The sequence below is a fragment of the Aptenodytes patagonicus genome, unplaced genomic scaffold, assembly GCF_965638725.1.
Source record: "Aptenodytes patagonicus unplaced genomic scaffold, bAptPat1.pri.cur scaffold_74, whole genome shotgun sequence".
In the NCBI taxonomy this organism is placed as follows: Eukaryota; Metazoa; Chordata; class Aves; order Sphenisciformes; family Spheniscidae; genus Aptenodytes; species Aptenodytes patagonicus.
In genome coordinates this window covers 69,117-90,493 of record NW_027472023.1, presented here as the reverse complement: position 1 = coordinate 90,493, position 21,377 = coordinate 69,117, and the positions used below count along the sequence as shown (strand labels likewise).

The window sequence follows — 21,377 nt, the reverse complement described above, 5'->3', positions numbered from 1 at the left end:
CTCCCCCCTCGCTCATCCCTGACTGCGAGCGGCACCACAGCCCCAGCACCCCCAACCTGAACCGACCCCAACAGCGCAACTGAGCCCATGCTCTGACCAGCTGCAGAGACCCTGATGACGGCCCCAAAGACCCGCGAGCCTCAGCCATGAGCTCCCAGCCTCGCACATCCCCTAACCCCCACACAGGGCCAGAGCAAGCCTGGGATCGGGACCCCCTGGGACTGCGCCCGACCTCGGCAGGACAGGTCCCAGGGGGCACTGTTGATGTTACTGGTGGCTGAGCCGCTGCTAAGTCCCTGCATGCATCCCCCGGTAAACATCCCCCACCCCCACCCCCCACCCCCCATTAATGCCCCCCCAGCCATGGCTGACCCCAAGTACGCTGCCCTGCCCAGCATCGCGAGTGTGGGGCTGAGCCGGGAAGCAGGCCAGGGCCAGGATGTCTAGAGGGGCAGCGGGGGGGGGGGGGGGGGGGAGCGGGTACGTGGTTGCCCCTTGTCCTGGCACTACAAGCCTTGGTAAAAGGTCTCCCTCCATCTTTCTTCTAAGCCCCCTTTATATACTGAAAGGCCGCAGGAAGGTCTGCCCAGACCGTGCATTGGGCACGGATGCGCTGGAGGGGTCTGCAGCCCTCCTTGGGGGCGAGCCTCTGCAGGAGCATGGCAGATGTCTGCTGCCTTCCATCTGGCCCAGCACAGGAGCAGCCCAGGACGAAAGGGCCCGACCTGAGCTGGTCCTTCTCCAGGCTGTCGAGCTGCCACACATCTTCTTTGTTTTACTATTCTTCCTAAAGGAGCTCTTGGGCCTGCAGGTGGTCATTGTGGCTCGTCGTCTTCCCATGAACCTGTACTCGGTCCATAGAGGTGTACAGGCAGAGTCATCGTGGGGAGCGCACAGGCAGAAGGGAAAGCAGCAGCCACCTCCCTCGAACCCGTCAGCTGACATTCATTGACAAGGTGACGCACTTGTCCTACAATCACAGATTTCTTTATTCTCTTTCTCGTTTTATTTCAAAAGAACCGGGACCTCGCTGGGCGGCTCCCAAAGGCGGCCGCCAGCTTTGGCGGCAGGACCCAGTTAAGGATGTCCCTCTTCAGCAGCACCAGGATGAGGACAGCAAACTGCAGCAAGGCGAGGAACAGAAGAAGTCTCCTGGGGGACAGGAGAGGGGTCAGGCAGAGCAGGGGGCAAATTTGTCTCAGCTCTTTCCAGCCACCCTCTTTCGAACACCACCATGGGATCTTGCACCATGCTGGGCACAGCACTCCCTGCTCAGGACTGGAGTGAGGGGCACGGGCATCTCTCTCAGCCCTACTGTACGTCTCCCCAGTGGGCCCCAAAATCCCCCGCTATGCGCCCCCCAAGCTGGGAAGAAAAGAAATACCGAAACTTTTCATCCCAGAGAAGTCCAAAGCTGCCTAATGCCCTCGGACCACTGGCACGGGCATCCCACTGCCTACGGAAGAGCCCCAGCACCCCAAGCCCCCCGGGAAACTCACCTCAGCCAAGAAGTGACCTTATGCCTCCTTGAAGCCCGCTGCTCCTCCTACAGGCCAAGGCACAGCAGGGATATGTGTTAGGGTGCGCGAGCTGGCCGAGGTTTGAGGGCTCAGACCCCGTCCCTCGTCCTCGCTGAGATTGGTGCCCTCATGTCCCCCAGGCACAGTGCAGACCCATCCCTCCCCAAGGCCCACAGCGGGGTTGTCTGTCCTACCAGCCGCACAGCCACCATCTCCTGCAGCAGCGACGGATTGGTCTCGTCTGCCTGCACCGTCTTCCTCCTGCTGTGGACACCGTGGAGTTCTAGGCTGTGAGAAGAGACCTCGGCCAGCATGGCGGTCTCCCAGGAGGCCAACAGGGAGCCAGGGTGCTGCCCAGCCTCTGCTGGGGCTGGCACCAGGCACCCCCGGCACCCCAGCACTGCACAGACCCACCCCCCGCCCCTGTCCTGCCCCAGGCCTGGGGGGCATGGAGGAGAGCCTGGGAGCTGCTCAGAGTTGTGCAGAGCTGCTTCCAGGAGTCCCGAGTTGCTCAGAGATGTGTTGAGCCGCATAGGAGAAGACAAAGGGCTCTCCCGAGCAGGCTGGAGGAGCGGACAGGAGCCAGAAAGATGTCTGCAAGTGGCAGAGGTCTGCCTGGAGCAGCTCAGCACCCCCCACCCCCCTGTCCCAGGTTTCAGTCAGGGCCCCATCGACACTCACAATGCTGTTGGCTCTTGGAGGCCTTTCTGTCTCTCCTGGAGGCGCTGGAGCTTGTTCCTGAGCAGCTGGACAAGCAAAGGGCCCAGTCAAGAGTCCATGCCATGCCCGCTCTGAGGGGGCTTCCCCCCACAAACATGTTGAGCCCCCGTCCCTCCTGTCCCCAGTACCTTCTTGACCTCAACCTGCTCCTGAACAGCTTCTGCCAGATCTGACCACTGCTCCCACTGCAAAGCAAGTGGGACACATTGCAGGGAGCCATGGTGGGAAAGGGCATCCCCAGTCAGTCCCCAGGGCACTGGGAGGTCAGGCCAAGGCCAGGGCGGCAGGCACCCAGGTGTCCTGGGGCTAGCACCATTGCCCAACAGCTCTGGCTGCTCCCTGAGGGATTTCTGGATCTGGGTCACACACCTTGATCAGCTCCTGCACTGCTGTGCCTCCCTCTGCCTTTCCCTGAAAGAGGTCTGCCTGGGAGGGAAAAGAGAACAGGAGCGTCTCCAGGAGGGGCAGGGGGGTGGAGGAGGACCCCCATGACAGCGGCCAGGGTGCAACACCAGACTACCCACTGCCCCCCGTGCCTGAGTTCCTGTTACACACGGCGTCCCCAGACACACGAGTGGGGGTCACTCATCCCACCCCCTTCCCCAAAGCCATGTTGCTGTGCCTGCAGACCCACAGCAGGCTCCCTTGAGCAGCACAGCCACAGCCAAGAGCCTGGGAGATCCCTCCATCATGGACGCCATATCCCAGGGTAAATGTCCTCCCCAGCCACACCACTGCCCATGGCTGCTGGGGTGCGCGGACCCAGCACTGGCACCCCCGTCCCTGACCCTGTCAGGACGGGCCTCCTTCTCCCCTGTACCTTCTGTGCCTCTCCCAGGCTGGCGGCTGCCTCCCTGTTTGCCACCTGAACGTGCTCCTGCAGGAGAGGTGGGCAAGAGGAGCAGCCATCAGGGCGCTGGGACACTCCCGCAAGTGCAGTCCCCTCCGCATTATCCCCTCCCGGCTCCCTTCAGGCACTGCCTTTGCCCTCGCCTCCCCTCTCCTTCCCAGCCCTGCAGGCACTGCAGGCAGGCAGAGAGACCCCCAGGCCAAAGTATCGACACAGTCCACATCTGGACATGGTCCTGAGCAACTGGCTCTAGGTGACCCTGCCTGAGCAGGGGCATTGCACAAGGCAAGATGATCTCCAGAGGTCCCTTCCAACCTCAGCCAGTGTGTTATTCTGTGAACTCACCTTTGTCTGGGCCACCAGCCCCTCCAGCTGCTGGAGCTCCTGGCGGTTGTTTATGAAATGCCGCGCCACGACACAGTTCTGGGAAGAGGAGCCGGACAGAGGCACTGAGCCCCTGACACAGCCCCAACCACCGCAGCTGGGGGACATGGGCAGAGGAGGGGACACTGACCTTCATGCTGAGCTGCTCCATGGTTTCCTGCAGCTCCTGCCGCTTCTTCCCCTGCGTGGGGAAAGGTGGGGTCAGGGGCTCGGGTCTCGCAGCCCCCAGCCCCCAGGGACAAGGGGAACACTCCACACCTACCAGATGCCACAGCAGCTCCTTGTGCCTCTGTGACTCAGCAGAACACTGAGCCAGGCACTCCCGGATCATGCGGAGGTCTTGCTTTACTGCTTCTGCCTGCATGGCTGCACCTGCGCATGGAGAGCCAGCAGGGTGTGAAGGGCACGGCCACGGGCACTATCAGGCATGGACACTCGCGGGAACGCTGCCCTACCCTGGCACACAATTGCACATGGACACGTGGGTGGGATCAGGGGAATGCACCACCGCACGGCTGTGAACCGGCATGCCACCCTGCTCACCTCCAGCTGTGCCCAGCACCGCAGGTGCTGGCACAGGTACAGCCGTATGCCCGCGGGCACAGCCATGCAGCGCCTTGTGCTCCCCAAGCACAGGTGCACGCACGCGCTCTCATGCACAGGACACGACCATGCACATGGACAGTCAAGAAAGCCCAGGGCTGGCACGGGAGCCTCCCTGCAGAGAGGAGCACTACTTCCGTGCCCAGCTTGGCCTGCGACAGCTGGGTGCTGAGCACGTGGCAGGAGGTGGGGGGGGCCACCAGGGATCGCTGAGAAGAGAAGGAGCTTCCCCTGCCCTGCTGTGCCAGGCGCTCATGGGGCCCCTCCTGCCTGTGGGGCTGCCCTGCCCTGGGGCCTCTGTGACGCCACCTCCAGCGTCAACACCCCACCCTGTGAGGTCAACACACCTCCACCTCCGGGATCCCCTTCCTTTTGTTCCCCCACCAGCCCCAGCAGCAAGTGCAGCCTCCCTGCCTGGCCCTGCCTCGGCCCACGCTACTGCCTTCCTCCCACTGCTCGCAGCAACACACAGACCCCTGGCCACCCTCCTCGCCCGGCCGTGGGCCGTGGGGACCGTGGGGATACTGTGCCCTCACCGTTCTCTCCCCCGTCAGGGACCTTCCACTGCACCGCGGACACAGGACAGGTCGCTGGCGAGTACTCTCCAAACTCCTGCCCGGCAGCACCGAGGTTCTCCTCCAGATGCTCCCCCACCTCCAGGAGCAGCCCCCTTTATACCTGCCAGGGTGCCCATGTCACAAGCCCACAGTGACATCACGGTGACACGGCCACCGCTGCCCACTGTGACATGGCAATCACCTCCCCGGGGCTGGTGGCAAGAGCTGAAGTGGGGCCCAGTCGTGGCCACCGGGGAAACAGGGCGTCACTCTCAGCACCCACCCTTAGAGCATGGGTGGGAGCAACCACGGGCACCGCATGTTGGCATCTTCCTGTGGTGTATGCCTGTCCCATGGCAGTCCAGCTGTGGCAGCTCCCCACCCCAAGTCCAAGCAGGACCCAGGCTGCGCATGTACTCCCAGCAGGAACATGCAGACACTCACAGACACGTACGTGCACCACGGGTGTGCACATGTGCACGGACAGACACACTACGTGGGCTCCAGCACAGGGCTCAACCATCCATCCTCCACCAGGATCCAGCATTCAGTCCCAGGTGGGAACTTCAGCCGGGAAAGGGGAAAAATAAAGGCGAGCCCTCTGCTCTAGCCTGGGCAGACACCCTGCTTGCAGACTCCCAAGAGGAATGGGGTGTCTCTCTTGCTCAGAGAGCCGCGGCTGCTGGCACATGGGGGGACACCAGGAGGAAGGGGTTGGGGGCACGCAGCAGGCAGGCAGTGACCCACGTGCTTCAGCTCTGGCCCTTCGAGCGGCTGCGTGCAGCGGCACCGCATTCAGGAGTTGGCAGACCGGGCCACTCTGGCCTCCATCCAACAGGGCCTTTCCCCTCGGCAGCAAAACCTGTGAGTGGCTGGAGAAGCTGTCAGGGAGCAGCCGGGGCTGTGCCAGCCAGTGGCTGTGGGGTCATTGGGGACAGGGCCACCGGCTACGAGATTGCTCAAGTGGGCCCCATGGGATGGAGTGCAAGCGGCAACGGGGCCATGGGGACAGCACCGCTGGGGATGGGGCCAGGGGGCCAGTGGGCTGTGGGGCCAGCAGGGACGGGAGCCTAGGGAGGGAGGCAGACCAGGGTCATGGGGACTGTGGGGAGGGAGAAGGGCACAGGCTGGTGGGCTGTGGCGTGGAAGGGCAGCATGGGGGCCATACGGGCCGTGGAGTGAGAGGGCAGGCGGGTGGCTGTGGGGCCATGGGGAGCTGTGGGGAGAAAGGGAGGGGGCTTGGGGGAGGTCTAGGGGGCTGTGGATGATAACGTTTGCCGGCCTCCGTGTAAATGCATCCCCGGCTGCTGGAGCCTGAGTTAATGTCGGACATGATTACGGGGGTTGGCCTGCACAGTGCTAAATGGTTGCCAAAAAGGTGGAGTAAAAAATACTACCGTGGCCTGAGAAGATGGTGGTTCCACCTGATTATATAGTGTCATAAAAACTCCAGGGATGCAGGGAGGGAGGGCAGGTGAAGCTGGCACGCAGGGACCTGGCTTGCGGCAGGCAGGGTGGCGGCACCCAGTGCCTAGCAGATGAGACTGGGGCTGGGCTCGAGGGGCTACAGGGACTGACACGCGATGCAAGACCCTCTCCCTGCGCCCCAACAAACACGCCCGAGCACATGGAGGTGGAGATAGAAAAGGCTTTGCGTGGGGGGACTGTCAAAAGGGCAGCAGCCCCTCACTGACCACAGGGAGGATCTTTCCCAGTGCATATGCCAGGTCGGTGTAGGTCTCCTCACACAGCACACACAACAGCAGTCCGTAGAAGAGCTGGGGGTCCTATGAGGAGGTGCAGAACTGGCCCTGGACAGTTCTCGTAGCAAGCCGACAGTCTGGAGAAGGATCGGCTCAGGTTGGGCCCTTTTGTCCTGGGCTGCTCCTGTGCTGGGCCAGCCTAAAGGCAAGCAGACATCTGCCATGCTCCTGCAGAGGCTCACCCCTGCGGAGGGCTGCAGACCGCCCCAGCGCACCCGTGCCCAATAAGATCATGGAGCACATCCTCCCGGAAGGCATGTCAGAACATATTGAAGACAGGCAGGTGATTACAGACAGCCAACATGGCTTCACCAAGGGCAAACTGCGCATGAGCCAAAATGGATTGAGCGCAGTCCTGTGGAGAAGGACATGGGGATCCTGGTGGATGAGAAATTGGACATGAGGCAGCCATGTGCGCTTGCAATCCCAGAAAGTCAATCGTATCCTGGGCTGCATCCAAAGAAGCGTGGCCAGCAGGTGGAGGGAGGGGATTCTCCCCCTCTACTCCGCTCTGGTGAGAACCCACCTGGAGCATCCAGCTCTGGGGTCCCCAGTCCAAGAAAGACATGGTCCTCTTAGAGTGGGTCCAGAGGATTGCCACAAAAGTGATCCAAGGTCTGGAACACCTCTGCTATGAAGAAAGGCTGAGAGAGTTGGGGTTGTTCAGCCTGGAGTAGAGAAGGCTCTGGGCAGACCTTCCTGCGGCCTTTCCGTATATAAAGGGGGCTTAGAAGAAAGATGGAGGGAGACTTTTTACCAAGGCTTGTAGTGCCGGGACAAGGGGCAACGGTTTTAAACTGAAAGCGGGTAGGTTTAGCCTGGACATAAGGAAGAAATGTTTTACGATAAGGGTGGTGAGACAGTGGAACAGGTTGCCCAGAGAAGTTGTGGATGCCCCATCGCTGGAAAAGGGTTCAGGGTCAGGCTGGATGGGGCTCTGAGCAACCTGATCTAATGAGAGATGTCCCTGTCCATGGCAGGGGGGTTGGACTAGATGATCTTTAAAGGTCCCCTTCCGACCCAAACCATTCTATGATTCTATGAGCTGGAGCAGCCCCCACCCAGCTGCTCGCCAGGCGCAGCACATTGCCTCGGTGCCCAGACGGCCGTGGGCTAAGGAACATCCCTGGGCAGCCAGGGAGGCAGAGGAGGCGGTACAGGCCTTGCTGGGAAGCGCTCTGGGTGCCTGCAGCAGCTCTTCCTGGCCTGGGGACAGCGGCTGGCCCCAGCACTGGGAAGAGGGAGGCAGGGAGGCAGGGAGGCAGGGAGGGAGGCCAGGACAGCAGCACGACTCGAGAGAGAGAGCCAGCCTCCAGGTCGGCTGGCACATCCTCTAGCATTAACTAGCCAAGTGGCTTCTGCTACATGTCTATCCCAATGCTTGAATGTCCCAGCACCCACTGCTCTCAGTGTAGTTTTTAACAGTCCATTATATCGTTCAATTCTCCCAGAAGCTGGTGCATAATAGGCTGGTGCATGATGGGGGATGTGATACACCCAGTCAGTGCCACGCTCCTTGGCCCAGGTGTTTATGAGGCTGTTTCGGTAATGAGTCCCGTTGTCTGATTCAATTCTTTCAGGGGTGCCGTGCTGCCATAAAACTTTGCAACCAGGTTTCCAAAGAGTCTGGATTATTCTTTTCCCCTTTTCAAACACTTCCTCCGCTGTGTTGCCCCACACAATGATGTCATCAACATACTGCAGGTGTTTGGGAGCTTCACCTTGTTCCAGTGCAGTCTGGATCAATCCATGGCAAATGGTAGGACTGTGTTTCCACCCCTGGGGCAGTCGATTCCAGGTGTACTGGATACCCCCCCACACGTGAAAGCAAACTGTGGCCTGCACTCTGCCGCCAAAGGGATTGAGAAAAACACATTAGCGGTATCAATTGTTGCATACCATTTGGCGGCCTTTGACTCCAGTTCGTATTGAAGTTCCAGCATGTCTGGCACGGCAGCACTCAGCGGCGGTGTGACTTCGTTCAGGCCTCGATAGTCCACTGTTAGCCTCCACTCTCTGTTAGATTTTTGCACTGGCCGTATGGCACTGTTGAAGGGTGAATGAGTCTTGCTGATCACTCCTTGACTCTCCGGTTGCCGGATCAGCTTATGGATGGGAATCAGGGAGTCTCGACTGGTGTGATACTGTTGCCAGTGCACTGGCATGGTAGCAATTGGCACCTGCTGTTCTTTAACCCACAGCAACCCCGCCACAGACGAGAGACCGGCCAAGCTAGACAGCTGTTTAGTCTTCTCCACATTCAAGGCAGCTGTTCCAAAAGCCCACCGGTATCCTTCTGGGTCCTTGCAATACCCTCTCCTGAGGTAGTCTATGCCAAGGATACATGAAGCCTCCAGACCAGCCACAATAGGATGCTTTTGCCACTCATTCCCAGTTAGGCTTACCTCAGCCTCCCAACACAGACAGTCCTTGGTACCTTCCCATCACTCCAGAAATACGGATGGATTCTGCCCCTTTGTAATCTGATGGTATTAGAGTACGCTGTGCACCGGTGCCCACTAGAGCTTTATACTCCCGTGGGGCTGATGTGCCAGGCCATCGAATCCACACAGTCCAGTAAACTCGGTTGTCCCTTTCCTCCGCCTGGCCAAAGGCAGGGCCCCTCTATTTGCCGTCGGAGTCTTCATTACTTGATTGTTGTGACTGCAAAACAGAAGTCCCTTCATCAGGGTCAAAAGTATGATCAGCCCTTCTACCCTGCCCAACAGACACTGGAGCAGTAGTTTTCCTGGATGGATGCTTTCTGGCTGTTGTTTTTCCTTGCAGGTCTTGTACCCGAGCTTCTAGTCCCCAGGTAGGTTCACCATCCCACTTCCTCATGTCCTCCCCCTGGTCACGCAGGAAGAACCACAGGGTTGCACGTGGTGTGTGCCACCGGTACCCTTTCCCTTGAACAGAAAAAGGCTGCTGAGACCTTGGTTGGAGTGCGTGAGGAAGACCTATCCTTCTCGGCTTGCTCGGACAGTTTTGGGGTCAGTTCCTTCGCAGCCGAGACGCAGGCCCGCATGGAGGAAGCGAGATTATCTTTGTATTCTCGGAGTTGTCTGGCCAGTCCATCTATAGTTGGTACCTCCGTGACTGTCCAGCTCATTATCGACAGGGTGTGGGCATATGACGTCGGTGCATTTCGTACAACCTTTCGCCACATGGACCACGTGCACCGGATTTCATCCGGGTCTTTGGACACCTGGCCATCATCCAGGTTGTTACAGATCACCTCCACCACGGCTAATTCCCTCAGATACGGGATACCTCCCTCAAAGGTGGTGCATTTGCTTTGGGAATTTGCAAGTTCTTCCTTGAAGGGATACCTGTCCTTCACACTTGACAGGAGTCGCTGCCAAAGACTGAGGACTCCTGCCTTTTTTCCAATCCCTTTGCCAATGGCCTTATCCTTAGCCAAGGATCCCAGCTGCCGGGCTTCTTTACCTTCTAATTCCTGACTACTGGCCCCAATATCTCAGCATCGGAGTAACCAGCTGAGAATTAGCTCACCCGGTTGACGGCTAAAATCTTTTCGCATACCTCGCAGCTCACTTAGGCATAGGGATCGGGTGGTTTCGGTCTCATTTATGCTTTCAGTCTCTTCCTCCTCCTGCTCTTGTGACTGCGCTGCTGCAGAACAGGCTGCCTCTTCCGATTCTTTCTCCTGCTCCCTCTTAGGAGAAGCTTCTTCATCCCTTACTAAACGAGTTGACTTCCGCTTCCGTTGGTTCTTTTTAGTTCTAGGGGCGACTGATACAGTGTCTGCTTTAGCCATAGCGTCTGTTGGTATGTTTTCCCTCTCTTCTCCCTGAGGGTGCTGCATAACATCGAGCAGTGTTTGGCAGAAGCTGGCCAGGGCCCAGCACGGGGTGGGAAGTTGTGCCTCTTTGGAATAGCCACGGCATTTTTCTTTTTTTCCCCCAAATGTTCTATCACTGCATCAAGACCCTGCAGTTGTTTGGGAGTCAAGCTCCACACCATTGGAGGTGAGAAGTTCTCTAGATACCTGCCCATATTCTCCCACATGCCTTGCCACCCATGACCATCCTGTTGCGGAGCCTGGGTCATATTCCTAAATTGCTTGTTAACCTTAGACAAAACCAAAGCAATATTCCTAAGAAATACCAATAGAAGTATTTTAACTACCCAAGGATGTTCAAGATACTGAAAAGTTATTGTAACGAGGGAGAAAACGTCACAGAAGAAGGTAGTGAAGGTGCCATTCTGTATCTCCTCCACCAAAAAACCTCTCAGAGGAAGAAGTATAACTGTTAATTGTCTCCATGAGAGATACTAGATTAAGCTCAAGGTCATTGTTTTAATAACAAATCTCCCAGGCAAAACATCACTAATCGCTACAGAGCACAGCAAACTGCAAAAGCCAACACCAGTCTTCAACAAACCCAGCATGGCGCAGATCAGATAAACTAGTATCGAGAACAGATGCATCAAGACCGTGACCCGCAACTGTTAGCAGATATAAATCCCTTCTAATGCGCTCTGGTCATTCCGTTATTATCGCAAAGCCTTTGAGCCCCACGTCGGGTGCCAAAAAGGACGGTCGTGGTTTAACCCCAGCCAGCAACTAAGCACCACACCGCCGCTCGCTCACTCCCCCCGCAGCGGGATGGGGGAAGAGAATTGGAAGGGCAAGAGTGAGAAAACTCAGGGGTTGAGACAAAAACAGTTTAATAATTGAAATATAGCAGTAGTAATAATACTAATACTACTATAGTAATGGAAAAGAAGATAACAAAGAGCGAGAAATAAAACCCTAGAAAGACAAGTGATGCAAGTGAAAACAATTGCTCACCACCAACCGACTGATGCCCAGCCAGTCCCCGAGCAGCGGCCTCCCGCCGCGCCAACCTCCCCCCCCCAGGTTTATGGCTCAGCATGACGTCATATGGTAGGGGATAGCCCTTTGGTCAGTTGGGGTCAGCTGTCCCGGCTGTGCCCCCTCCCATCTTCTTGTGCACCCCCAGCCTGTTCGCTGGTGGGCTGGTGTGAGAAGCAGAAAAGGCCTCGATGCTGCGTAAGCACTGCTCAGCAATAACGAAAACATCCCTGTGTTACCAACACTCTTTCCAGCACTAATCCAAAACACAGCCCCATAGGAGGTACCGTGAAGAAATTTAACTCTATCCCAGCCAAAACCAGCACAGAGTTGTAACCAGAGCTTCCCCAGAGCTGTCAGAGCCAGGCCTGTGGACGTGAACACTTCAGACTCGTCAAGAGTTTGGAAAACCGGAGATAGGGGTGTGTTTGAAACTACAGGATCTGCGCCTCTGCTCCAAAAGGGAGACCACGTCAGGGTGTCTAAAAAAACCCAAGAGATTTGAGAAAGGTTATGAACAGACGTTCACAGGTGACATTTTCATCGTAGCGGAAAGTGTGAGAAGGGGACAGATGCCTGTGTACCGCTTAAGAGACTATGGTTGGGAAGCAAGTGGGGGGAAGTTTTACCCCAAAGATCTTCAAAAAGTGCACCCTGACAAGGACAAGACCTGCAAAATTGACAAGATCATCCAGCAAAAGGGAAAGGAGGAAAGAAACAGCTGTTGGTGAAGTGGCGTGGCTGGCCCCAGAAATTTAGGGTAGGAGCTTCCCAGGTGCAGGACATCTCCTGACTGGCAGTGGAGTGGGGGAAGAAGAAGGATGGCAGACAGGGGTTTCTACATTGCGCTCCCCAGCAATGCCAGCGGTGCCAGACTCTGCCCACAAAACACCAGCTCGCACATTCCCATACAGCTGGTGAGGCCCCTGGAACTCTGCGGGAAGTGGACAGTGGGGCTGGTGCAAACACCGTACCCACAGAGCTGGCATAGCATCAAGCAGGACACCATCTTTGAAATAGCGCTGCAGGGCGAGACAGGGCAGTAGCCTTTGCAGAAAGGCTATTATCCATCCCTCTCCATGTTGATGGGAGGTATGATCCATCTCATTAACCCCCACCACAAAGCTCCAGCTGTCAACTCTCCAGCAGTGAGCCTGGCCTATGACCCCGTCGTAAGGAAAACAAAGCTCAAAACGGATCAAAAGCCTTACACTTTTTCTACAACTGGGGATCTGGCACATATCTTGGGGTCTTCTCCGGGTGTTGCTGCTAAGAAATTTCTCTTTGTGGCAGCCATCACTGGAGGGTTTAAACTCACCCTATCGCCACATGGATCTTGTAGAGCACCAGCTTATCGGGGGCTCTGCGGTTCTGTATTGCGCTGGGTTTTGACGGGCGGGAATAACGGTGCGATCATGGCAGCGACATAGGATAAGCCGCACTACCGTGCCGGTAAACTGCCAGCACGTTGGCAAAATCAGCATTGAAATAAAGACTGGCCAGAACACGCATGCCTTATTTTGCTTTGGGAAGGTGACTGTGGGGCTGCATCTCTGCGCCTCGGTATTTTTTCATAGCTGGGAATGGGGAAGATTGCATAGATCCGAACAACAGCCTTCTGTACCTCTGCTGCAAGATTGTAAAAGCTGACAGTCAAACCTCAGAGCTGGTGAGGCCGTGGGTCTCGTGAATTACCCACTGGCCTCTATTCTCAGCCAGCTGGATGTTATGCTGGGGGACCGACTGAGAAGCCAGAGCAGAAACTGCTACCCCTCGTGCAACTTCCTTGAGCCGCCTCTCAATCACAGCCCTTGCACGCTGTCCGCGCACTTCTCCACGGGGCTGCTCCACAAAGACCCAGCCAGGCAGCAGGAACATTCGAGGGTTGAGGCAACGCTCAGCACTGATGGCCCAGAGCAGGAGGACTGAACTATTGGGACCCCTCCGCAGCCATCTGTTCTCTCAAGACAAGATTTCGTTGAACGGTGTGGATGTAAAAAAATTAGGCTGACACGCAGCAAAGACAGCTTTTGTTTGATGAGCTCCCCGGCAGCTCATCAGAATTTATTCATTTATTCATAAACTGAATAATGCGATTGCTATTCCATCGCTGGGATAAGGCCATTCCCCATTATTGTAATTACCAGACATAACCCCGTCTTTGTTCCTTTTTTTTTAAACTCTGCTCTTCCCAGTTGCTCATGACATCTTATCTTTTTTCATTTCCAAACCCATTTGTTTCAACCCATTTTATTTCTCGTCCTCTCTTCTTCTTCGTTCCATCCTCTCACATACCAGTTTCGCTACAAGATCAACTGAACCTATACATACACAACCACCAAAGCTAGTAATCCCGACAATCCCCCAACAGAATATACTTTAATGCTGTGTTAAGCAGCACTAAACTACGTCCACTTCTATTTTCTGTTACAATTTGACTTTCCCCTTCACTTCCCCCTGTTGTGAGTTGTTATGACATATGCCCATTCCTCGTTGCGAGTTTTTCAAATTCCTCTTTATGCGTGGGACCAAGGATCCCGGGCAGATAATCTGAGTTCCCAGTTGCCCATGTTGCAGTTGGGGTAACCTGAAAGAAAACACAAAACCAGCTTCATTCCCTTTGGGTACCGGATGATTTGGAGATCCACTGCTCGGAAACGAGATGTTCAGTACAGAGCCCAAATACCAGATTAAGCTCAAGGTCAGTGTTGAGCATCCCCAGCAAGTTTGGGATGCTTGTGGTCAAGCACCTTCCACATGGCACTTTGAAGGTGTGTTAGCAATATGCAAGGAAAACTCCCTTTTTGCAGGTGATTAACCTGGACGGTTTGTCCCACAGATAATTGATGATGATCTTTTTTGCCTGAAGTTGAAGGTACACTGTGGCTGCTATCAAAAGCTTTCCAGATCGGACTGCCAGTCATGGTCCGTCAATTGTTTAAGGCAGTGACTGCATTGGTAGAGTGATGTGGCCGCCCGTGAAATGAGGGCATGGGTAGCCCATACCTAGAACGCTAATAATCCCTACCCCGGTTAAAATATACTCCCATTTACTTGGAGGTTGGGGTAGGGGTCCTTTGAAATCTATTTGCCATCTCTCAGGTCGGCCCACTGTTGCCCAGCTAAAAATTTGGCTCAGGCCGATGTACAAAAGGGCAGCTAGCGACAAAATCTTGGCATTGTGCTTTAGAAATCGGCCACCCTCGGGGGCCCACTTGTCGAGATAGATCCAGGCCACCCATAAGTCCTAAGCTGTCACGTAACCAGCCCAGCATCATGCGATCAGAGGTGGAGGGAGTATATATGTTACGGGGAAGATCAGTAGCATTGCTCTTTCTAGGTTCTTAAGCAAAGCAATGTGCTTCATGGTTCCATCTGGCTCCTAGATCTGTGCCCTTCGTATGTGTGGATACGTGCCCTATTCGAAGAAGATTCCCATCATTCTTCTTTGCTCGAGCTATTAAATATAGCTTTTCCCCTAGTTCTTTTCCCCGGACTTCACTTTCTTCAGTTTTCCATCCTTCAGCTTTCCAGTATGGGAGCCACTGAGTGGCCCCAGCCCGTACCGCACAGGAATCGGTATATATTGTGCCGGCACCCCGTCCAGCAGCTAGCACTGCCACCTGGAGCTCAGCCAATTGAGCTGATCCCTCTATCTCCTGTGTTTTGGATGTCCCGTCTGAGGGCTGCAGGGGGGCAGCCCTTCCCTCCCACTTCCCTGTGAGCTGGTCCATCTGTAAGCCATCACTAGACCACACCTCGATATCCTCTTGTAAATCGGATGGGGGTGGTGCATGTTGAATGGGTGGGGGCAGCGTACCAAGGGGTGACAAGGCACCCCTTTGCCATTGGATACTGTACTCTGTCAGGCTCCCTGTAAGCCCTGTTCCCCTCATGACCCAGTCGCGACGTGCTGTGTACGTTGTCATTTCCTGAATTGTACTGGCGTGTGCCATTCCCTGAGGAACGGGAGCAGACTCTCTGATTCTTTTGAGGATAGGGAACGGGGTCTGAATTTCTAAGGCTGTGTCTGATGTGATGGGTTCAGTATCTAGTAGGGCTGGGTAAGTAGCCAGTAGTGATTTTTTTTCCCAGAGTGAATAGCGTGACTGGGAACCTTGCTACCCCTTTGATCCAAACCCTATGGGAGTTAATTGGGCCTTATTGGGCCCAACTCATTGCCACCATCTCCACTGATACCGTCTTTCTGCGAGTCCTATATGTAGGCTAAAGGGGGCCCCTGGTACTGCGGGGCCCATAGCCTGATACTCTAAAACACTGTGTCTTCACAAACAAAGCGCTTCTTTATGAGTAATTGTCCATTCCCAGGTAGCGTGCTTCTTCAACAGATCGTATGAGGGTTGGGCAGTTATAGTAAGCCCTGGAATATGGTCTCGCCAGAATCCTGCATTCCTTGTCGGAGCTCCTTCTTATTGGAGGGTGAGTTTAGCTGGGATATTTGCTGCAGGGTATCAGGGGGAGTACATCGCCTGCCATCTTGCCAGGTTATATGTCAAAAGGGAACCAGCTGGCTAGGTCCCTGTCATTTAGCTTCAGGGATGGTAATCCCCTTACCTTCCAGATGGGCTAGGAGGTGACCACGCATTCTTCGGCCCTCACTGGAGGAATCCCCTCCAATTAAAATGCCCCGTGCTAATAAAAGCCTGATGTGACAATGTAGGGCTATGTTTGCATCCTTGGGGTAATGGGGTGGAAGTATGCTTTATCCCATGCCCAGTAAAAGCCAAGCTCTCTTGATCCTCAGGTTGTAATGGGACCATGAAAAATGTATCTTTTACATCCACGGCAGCCACCCAAGGGTGGGCTGCTTGCTCTATCATGAAAAGAAGACCCGTGATAGATGGGACGGCAGCAGGTAAGGGTCCAGTATTTTCATTCAGTTTGCCATAATGTACCATCAAACGCCCGGTACTGTTAGGCTTACAGAGAGGCCACACAGGGCAGTTACACGGAGAGTGAGTTTTCTGAATAACACCCCATTGTCATAAATCGTGAGTAAGAGTAGTTATGCCTAGTGTGGCTTCAGGGCTAATATCATATTGTCATACATGAGTCAAGGCATTTTTGGGTAATTTAGGTGTGGCCTGTAGTAGAAAAGTAGTGGATCCCTTGGCTGGTGTTTCATCTATAGAGACTACGGAGTTCTGGGTCTGATGGTTTGGCCGCCAAGTGCCCGATGGAGTACTAACGGTCTGGGGTCTTAAAAGATCCATACCCACTATATTGTAGGACCGTATTGCCGCTATGGGTCTCGGTGTAATACACAAGGACAAGGAGGGTTTTTGTCAAATTTCTGTATTACAACTTACTACAAATTTAATTATTATAAATTAATGTAATTATTATTACCAATTAATTATTAGTATATGAGTGCCTCTCTGTACTATTTGAAGTGCTAGCGGTACAGCACTCACCAAACCGCTCCGAAGAGTGGGGCCAATCGACCACGCACAAAGTCTCACTTCGAAGGTGAGCCGCGTCACGGAGTCTGCAGTCAGCCAGGCATCCCCGGAGAGGGTCCAGTCTGCCTAGCAGGTCCCGTGTAGAGGCGTTCTCACGGGGGAGCTCTCGGAGAGAAGATCCGTATTGGGTAGAGAGCGAGTTCTTTTTCTATCTTTAGAGACATAAGGGGGGTGTAGGGCACCACCACCTGGGGCAGCCAATAGCTGTTGCTGACTTCTATTTTTCCAGAGGGTTTTCAACGTTTACAGGCAATTTCTACCTTTCCTCGGGATGTCTCAGGTCCTCAGGTTCCCAGCGGCGCTTCAAGGACGCCAGGTGCGCTTCTCAAGGATGGCCCTTGAGGATGCCCCAGGTTCCCAGGCCAGCATTTCCCAGGCTGGCAGACACCTTTTCTCTGTCAGTGCATTTCCCTTATGAGCAGGTTGCCTTTACAGCTGCTCCCATCAGGGTCGAGGCACGGCTGAATGGCCTGTTGTTTCCTGGGTCCTCCTTGCCCTGCTTGAAGACAGGAGTGACATTTGCTTTCCTCCAGTCCTCTGGCAATTCTTCCAATCACCATGACCCATCAAAGATTAGCAAGGGTGGCCTTGCAGTGCCATCAGCCAGATCCCTCAGCGCTCGCGGGTACGTCCCATCTGTGCCCATGCACTTCTGTATGTCCAGTTTCCTTAAGTATTCCCTGACCTGATCCTCTTCCGCCAGGGGTACGTCTGCCTTGCTCCAGCCTTTCCTCCAGCCTTTGTGACCTGGGATTCCTGAAGGCCAGTCAGGCTGGTAGAGACAGAGGCAAAGGCGGCCTTCAGTGCCTCAGCCTTTCCCACGTCCTGTGTCCCCAGGACCCCCGCCTCGTTCAGCAGCGGGCCCTGTCACGAAATGAGTGGTTTAGATTGCTTAAAGAATCACCGTCAAACGTATTAGCAGAAGAGGTTTTAATATGATGTTGTAAAAGCGCAACTTAAGAAAGTTCGATGGCAAGGTTCACTCTACTAATTACTGCATGGAAGAAACATACAAAGGAAAATTGAGTTACACTCGAGTTAGAATGATTCACAGAGAGCGCGGAGATGCAGAAAGGTAAGGAGGACCCTCCCGTTGAGCCATGAGGTTCAGAGTGGCCCCCCTTGCTTTCTGAATTCCTCCTTCGAGAGGAGTCTACGTATCAAAGTTACCAAGACCAAATCCAAGTTACCATACTACAAGGTTATGCGCAGTATCGGTCGCTTACCGAAGATCTGTTGTTGGTAAAAGGTCTCTCTGCCTTGAGGAGCAACCTTGAGAGGTCTCCCAGCTCAAGGGGAGATCACCGCCACGCAGCCAGCTGCTTAGCAGGGAGAGCTCAAAGAAGGCTCACCTAGGCTGTCATAGTTAGGGGATAAAGCGGTTGGCTCCTAGTCAAAGTACATGCGGTGGAAAAGGTATACGTGAGACTCCTTGTACCCACAACATTCTTTGTTCCTTGATAAATGAGTCTTGGAAAAGCCACCCACTATTCATGTGTTAGTTGCGTGGTCGGTGTTCCAAGCTCATATGCACTGATGCTCACTGTGTCACTCTGCTCCTTTGTGGGTTTTCAGAGAACAGGTTGAAACTAGGGGAGTTCACGCCTGGCTACGGCTCAGGCCTTTACCCCTTCCGGAGCCTGCACCAAACCACCGCCAGTCTGGTCAGGGGTCAAGCGCACCCGTCACAGGCCCCCATTTCCCCTCGCCGTCCTTCTGTCACCTATGTACTCACAGGCAGCGCTGGGGCTGCGATGGGGTGTTTGGAGGGGTTGTATGCACAATTAAATGGTGCATTTAATACCCAGCGGCTGGGCCCTGATCACACCCCACAGTCCTAAGAAGATGCTGACACGAACACACTTCAAGCCAGGCCCTTTAGTGGGGTTAATCCCGGTATGGGGGGGGACACAGAACACCCCCCGGCCCGGGGTGGGAATGGGGGATGGGCAGGGCGCCTCCACTCCCCATGCTGCGCGGGAGAGGCAGAGCCAGGGTATGCGGAAGCAGGGGCTGGTACCTGGTGGGGGGCAAAGGGATTTGCAGGGGATTGTGGGGCCCGGGGTTGGGCAGGGATGCCTGGGGAAGGGTTTTGTGGTGCTTTCACTTCTGCAGCCCCGTGATGTGCGCTTCTATGTCAGGAAAGCTCTCCAGCCACGGGTGCGTATCACTGGGACACGGCACCCTTGGGGAGATGTGGCACTGCAGGGGCGCCTGTGGGGTGAGGAGCCATTTCCCTGCCAGGGTGCCAGGCCCGCTGTGCTGGACACCCACGGGATGGGGGCACTGGCACACTTGCTCACCCCCACCCCAAGCACAGCCCCAGCAAGGCCTTACCGCCTCGAGCTTCACCTGGTCATCCCCGGGCACCCCAGCTCTCCTCGGCTATTAGCCGTTTATGAGCAAATAGCCCCACAACTGCCCCAAACAGCTTCAGAGACCACCTCAGCCCACAGACACCCGCAGAAGCTACCTGCCCCCACACTCCCCCGTCTCCCCAAAGACTCCACATGCCTTCTGGACACCCCTGATGTCCCCAAATACCCCACTCACTGCCCCCATCCCCCCCTACACCTCCAAATGACCAGGGCCTTTACAGGTACCCTGAGTCACACAATCGCCCCAAATACCCCAAGTACTCCTGACATCTCCCAGATATGCCTGTTTCCAGACAGTCTCCAGAACCCCCCCCATGTCCCCAAACACCCCGCTAACTGCGCCTTCATTCTCTGATCCCCCCAGGCACCCCATTTGCCCCGTTCCCTGTTACCCTATGTCGTGGTTTAATCTCAGTCAGCAACTAAGCACCACGCAGCCGCTCGCTCACTCCCCCCCACCCGGTGGGATGGGGGAGAGAAATGGAAGAGCACAAGTTAGAAAAAAACTCGTGGGTTGAGATAAAAACAGTTTAATAATTGAAATAAAATGATAATAATAATATGATGATAATAATAATAATAATACACAAAACAAGTGATGCACAGTACAATTGCTCACCACCCGCCGACCGATGCCCAGCCAGTCCCCGAGCAGCGGCCCCCCCCGCCAGCTTTCCCCAGTTTATGTACTGAGCATGACGTCACATGGTACGGAATGTCCCTTTGGCCAGTTTGGCTGTGCCCCCTCCCAGCTTCTTGTGCACCTCCAGCCTTCTCAGTCGGTAGAGCATGGGAAGCTGAAAAGTCCTTGGCTAGTGTAAGCATTACCTAGCAACAACTAAAACATCGGTGCGTTATCAACTTTGTTCTCATCCTAAATCCAAAACACTGTACCAGCTACTAGAAAGGAAATTAACTCTATCCCTGACGAAACCAGGACACCCTAACGTCCTCCATCCACCTACCACCCCCAACTCTCCATATGCCCTGTTTACGACCTTACACATGCCAGACCTGCCCAGGGTACCCTTCATCCCCTCTGTCACCCACTCAGTGCCCCCGATCCCCTCAGTTAACCCCAGAAACCTCAGCCCCAAAGATGCCTCTGCTTCCCCCCGGACAGCCCCGATACCCTCAGTTACCCTTCCAGGCATCCCAGCTCTCCCGCTCGGATGTCTTCAATCTACTCAAATGCCCCCTAAATGCCACTGGTCACCTCAGTTTCCCCCACAAGACCCCGATCCCCTCAGTTACCCCCTCAGAAGACCCCGATCCCTTCAGTTCCCCCCTCCAGACACCTCCAATCCTTTGAGTTCCCCTCAGACTCCCTCCATCTCCTCACTTCCCCCCTGCACACCCTCCATTGCCTTCACTTCTCCCCAGACACCCCCATCATCTTAGCTCTCTCCCAACACCCCCGACCCCTTTACCTCCCCCACCCATACCCTCCTGATCCCATCAGTTCCCCCCAGACAGCCCACTCCTTCCAGGTACCCCAGGCACCTGCTCCCCCCAAGGTCCTGCTTCCTCCAGAATCCCCCTGGCCCGGTCCCTGGCCAGGCCCTGCACTCACAATGCCGGGCAGGTCGCCATACTTGGGGTCAGACGTGGCCGGGGGAGCATTTACAAGGGAGTGCGACGGAAGGGAGTTCTTCCCCCCACCACAGTCTGGGTGGAGGGCCATGGTGGGGAGCTCTTTCCCCAAAAAAGGTGGAGGCTGAGGGGGGGAGTTGTTTCCTCCCCAAAAAGGAGTGGTGACACAGAAGAAGAACATAGAAAGGGAACTGGGAAGGATTCACAGGGAAAACTAAATCCAGTCAGTGGCACTGAGCACAGGAAACCCTTCCATGATGAGTTTGCCCACTTCGTGGCTTTCTTTGGTTTGCTCTTCCCAGTGGTATCCTGGTTGGGTATTTTTCCAGTTTCCGGCCCAATATTGGTGCTGTAGCAGAGGTTTGTTTTCATAGAACCATCGAATCATAGAATGGTTTGGCTTGGAAAGGACCTTTAAAGGTCATCTAGTCCAACCCCGCCCTGCAATGAGCAGGGACTTCTTCAACTAGACCAGGTTGCTCAAAGCCCCGTCCAGCCTGACCTTGAATGTTTTCAGGGATGGGGCATCTACAGCCTCTCCGGGCAACCTGTGCCAGTGTTTCACCACCCTCATCATAAAAAATGTCTTCCATATACCTAGTCTGAATCTACCTTCTTTTAGTTTAATACCATTACCCCTGGCCCTATCGCTGCAGGCCCTACTAAAAAGCCTGTCCCCATCT

General features: G+C 55.1%; 1 protein-coding gene across 1 annotated transcript; it reads right to left on the bottom strand.

The window, feature by feature from the left end:
* Positions 1-1,010: 1,010 nt before the first annotated feature.
* LOC143173407 (uncharacterized) lies at positions 1,011-20,785 on the bottom strand. Its single transcript, XM_076363625.1, has 10 exons — positions 20,675-20,785; positions 3,605-3,655; positions 3,436-3,513; positions 3,061-3,117; positions 2,610-2,666; positions 2,369-2,425; positions 2,202-2,266; positions 1,715-1,784; positions 1,500-1,546; positions 1,011-1,152 (listed from the first exon to the last, which is right to left on the bottom strand). The coding sequence occupies exons 1-10, from the start codon at positions 20,783-20,785 to the stop codon at positions 1,011-1,013; spliced, it is 735 nt and encodes a 244-aa protein (XP_076219740.1).
* Between the last annotated feature and the right edge of the window lie 592 nt (positions 20,786-21,377).

Bases quoted from the DNA above. Each gene is read 5' to 3' on its own strand.
- LOC143173407 (XM_076363625.1), bottom strand. From the start codon at position 20,785: ATGGCCCTCCACCCAGACTGTGGTGGGGGGAAGAACTCCCTTCCGTCG. The intron at 2,426-2,609 runs GTGTGTGACCCA...CTTGCTTTGCAG, and splicing joins CAGTGCAGGAGCTGATCAAG to TGGGAGCAGTGGTCAGATCT. The intron at 2,267-2,368 runs GTACTGGGGACA...TTGCTTGTCCAG, and splicing joins AGCAGGTTGAGGTCAAGAAG to CTGCTCAGGAACAAGCTCCA.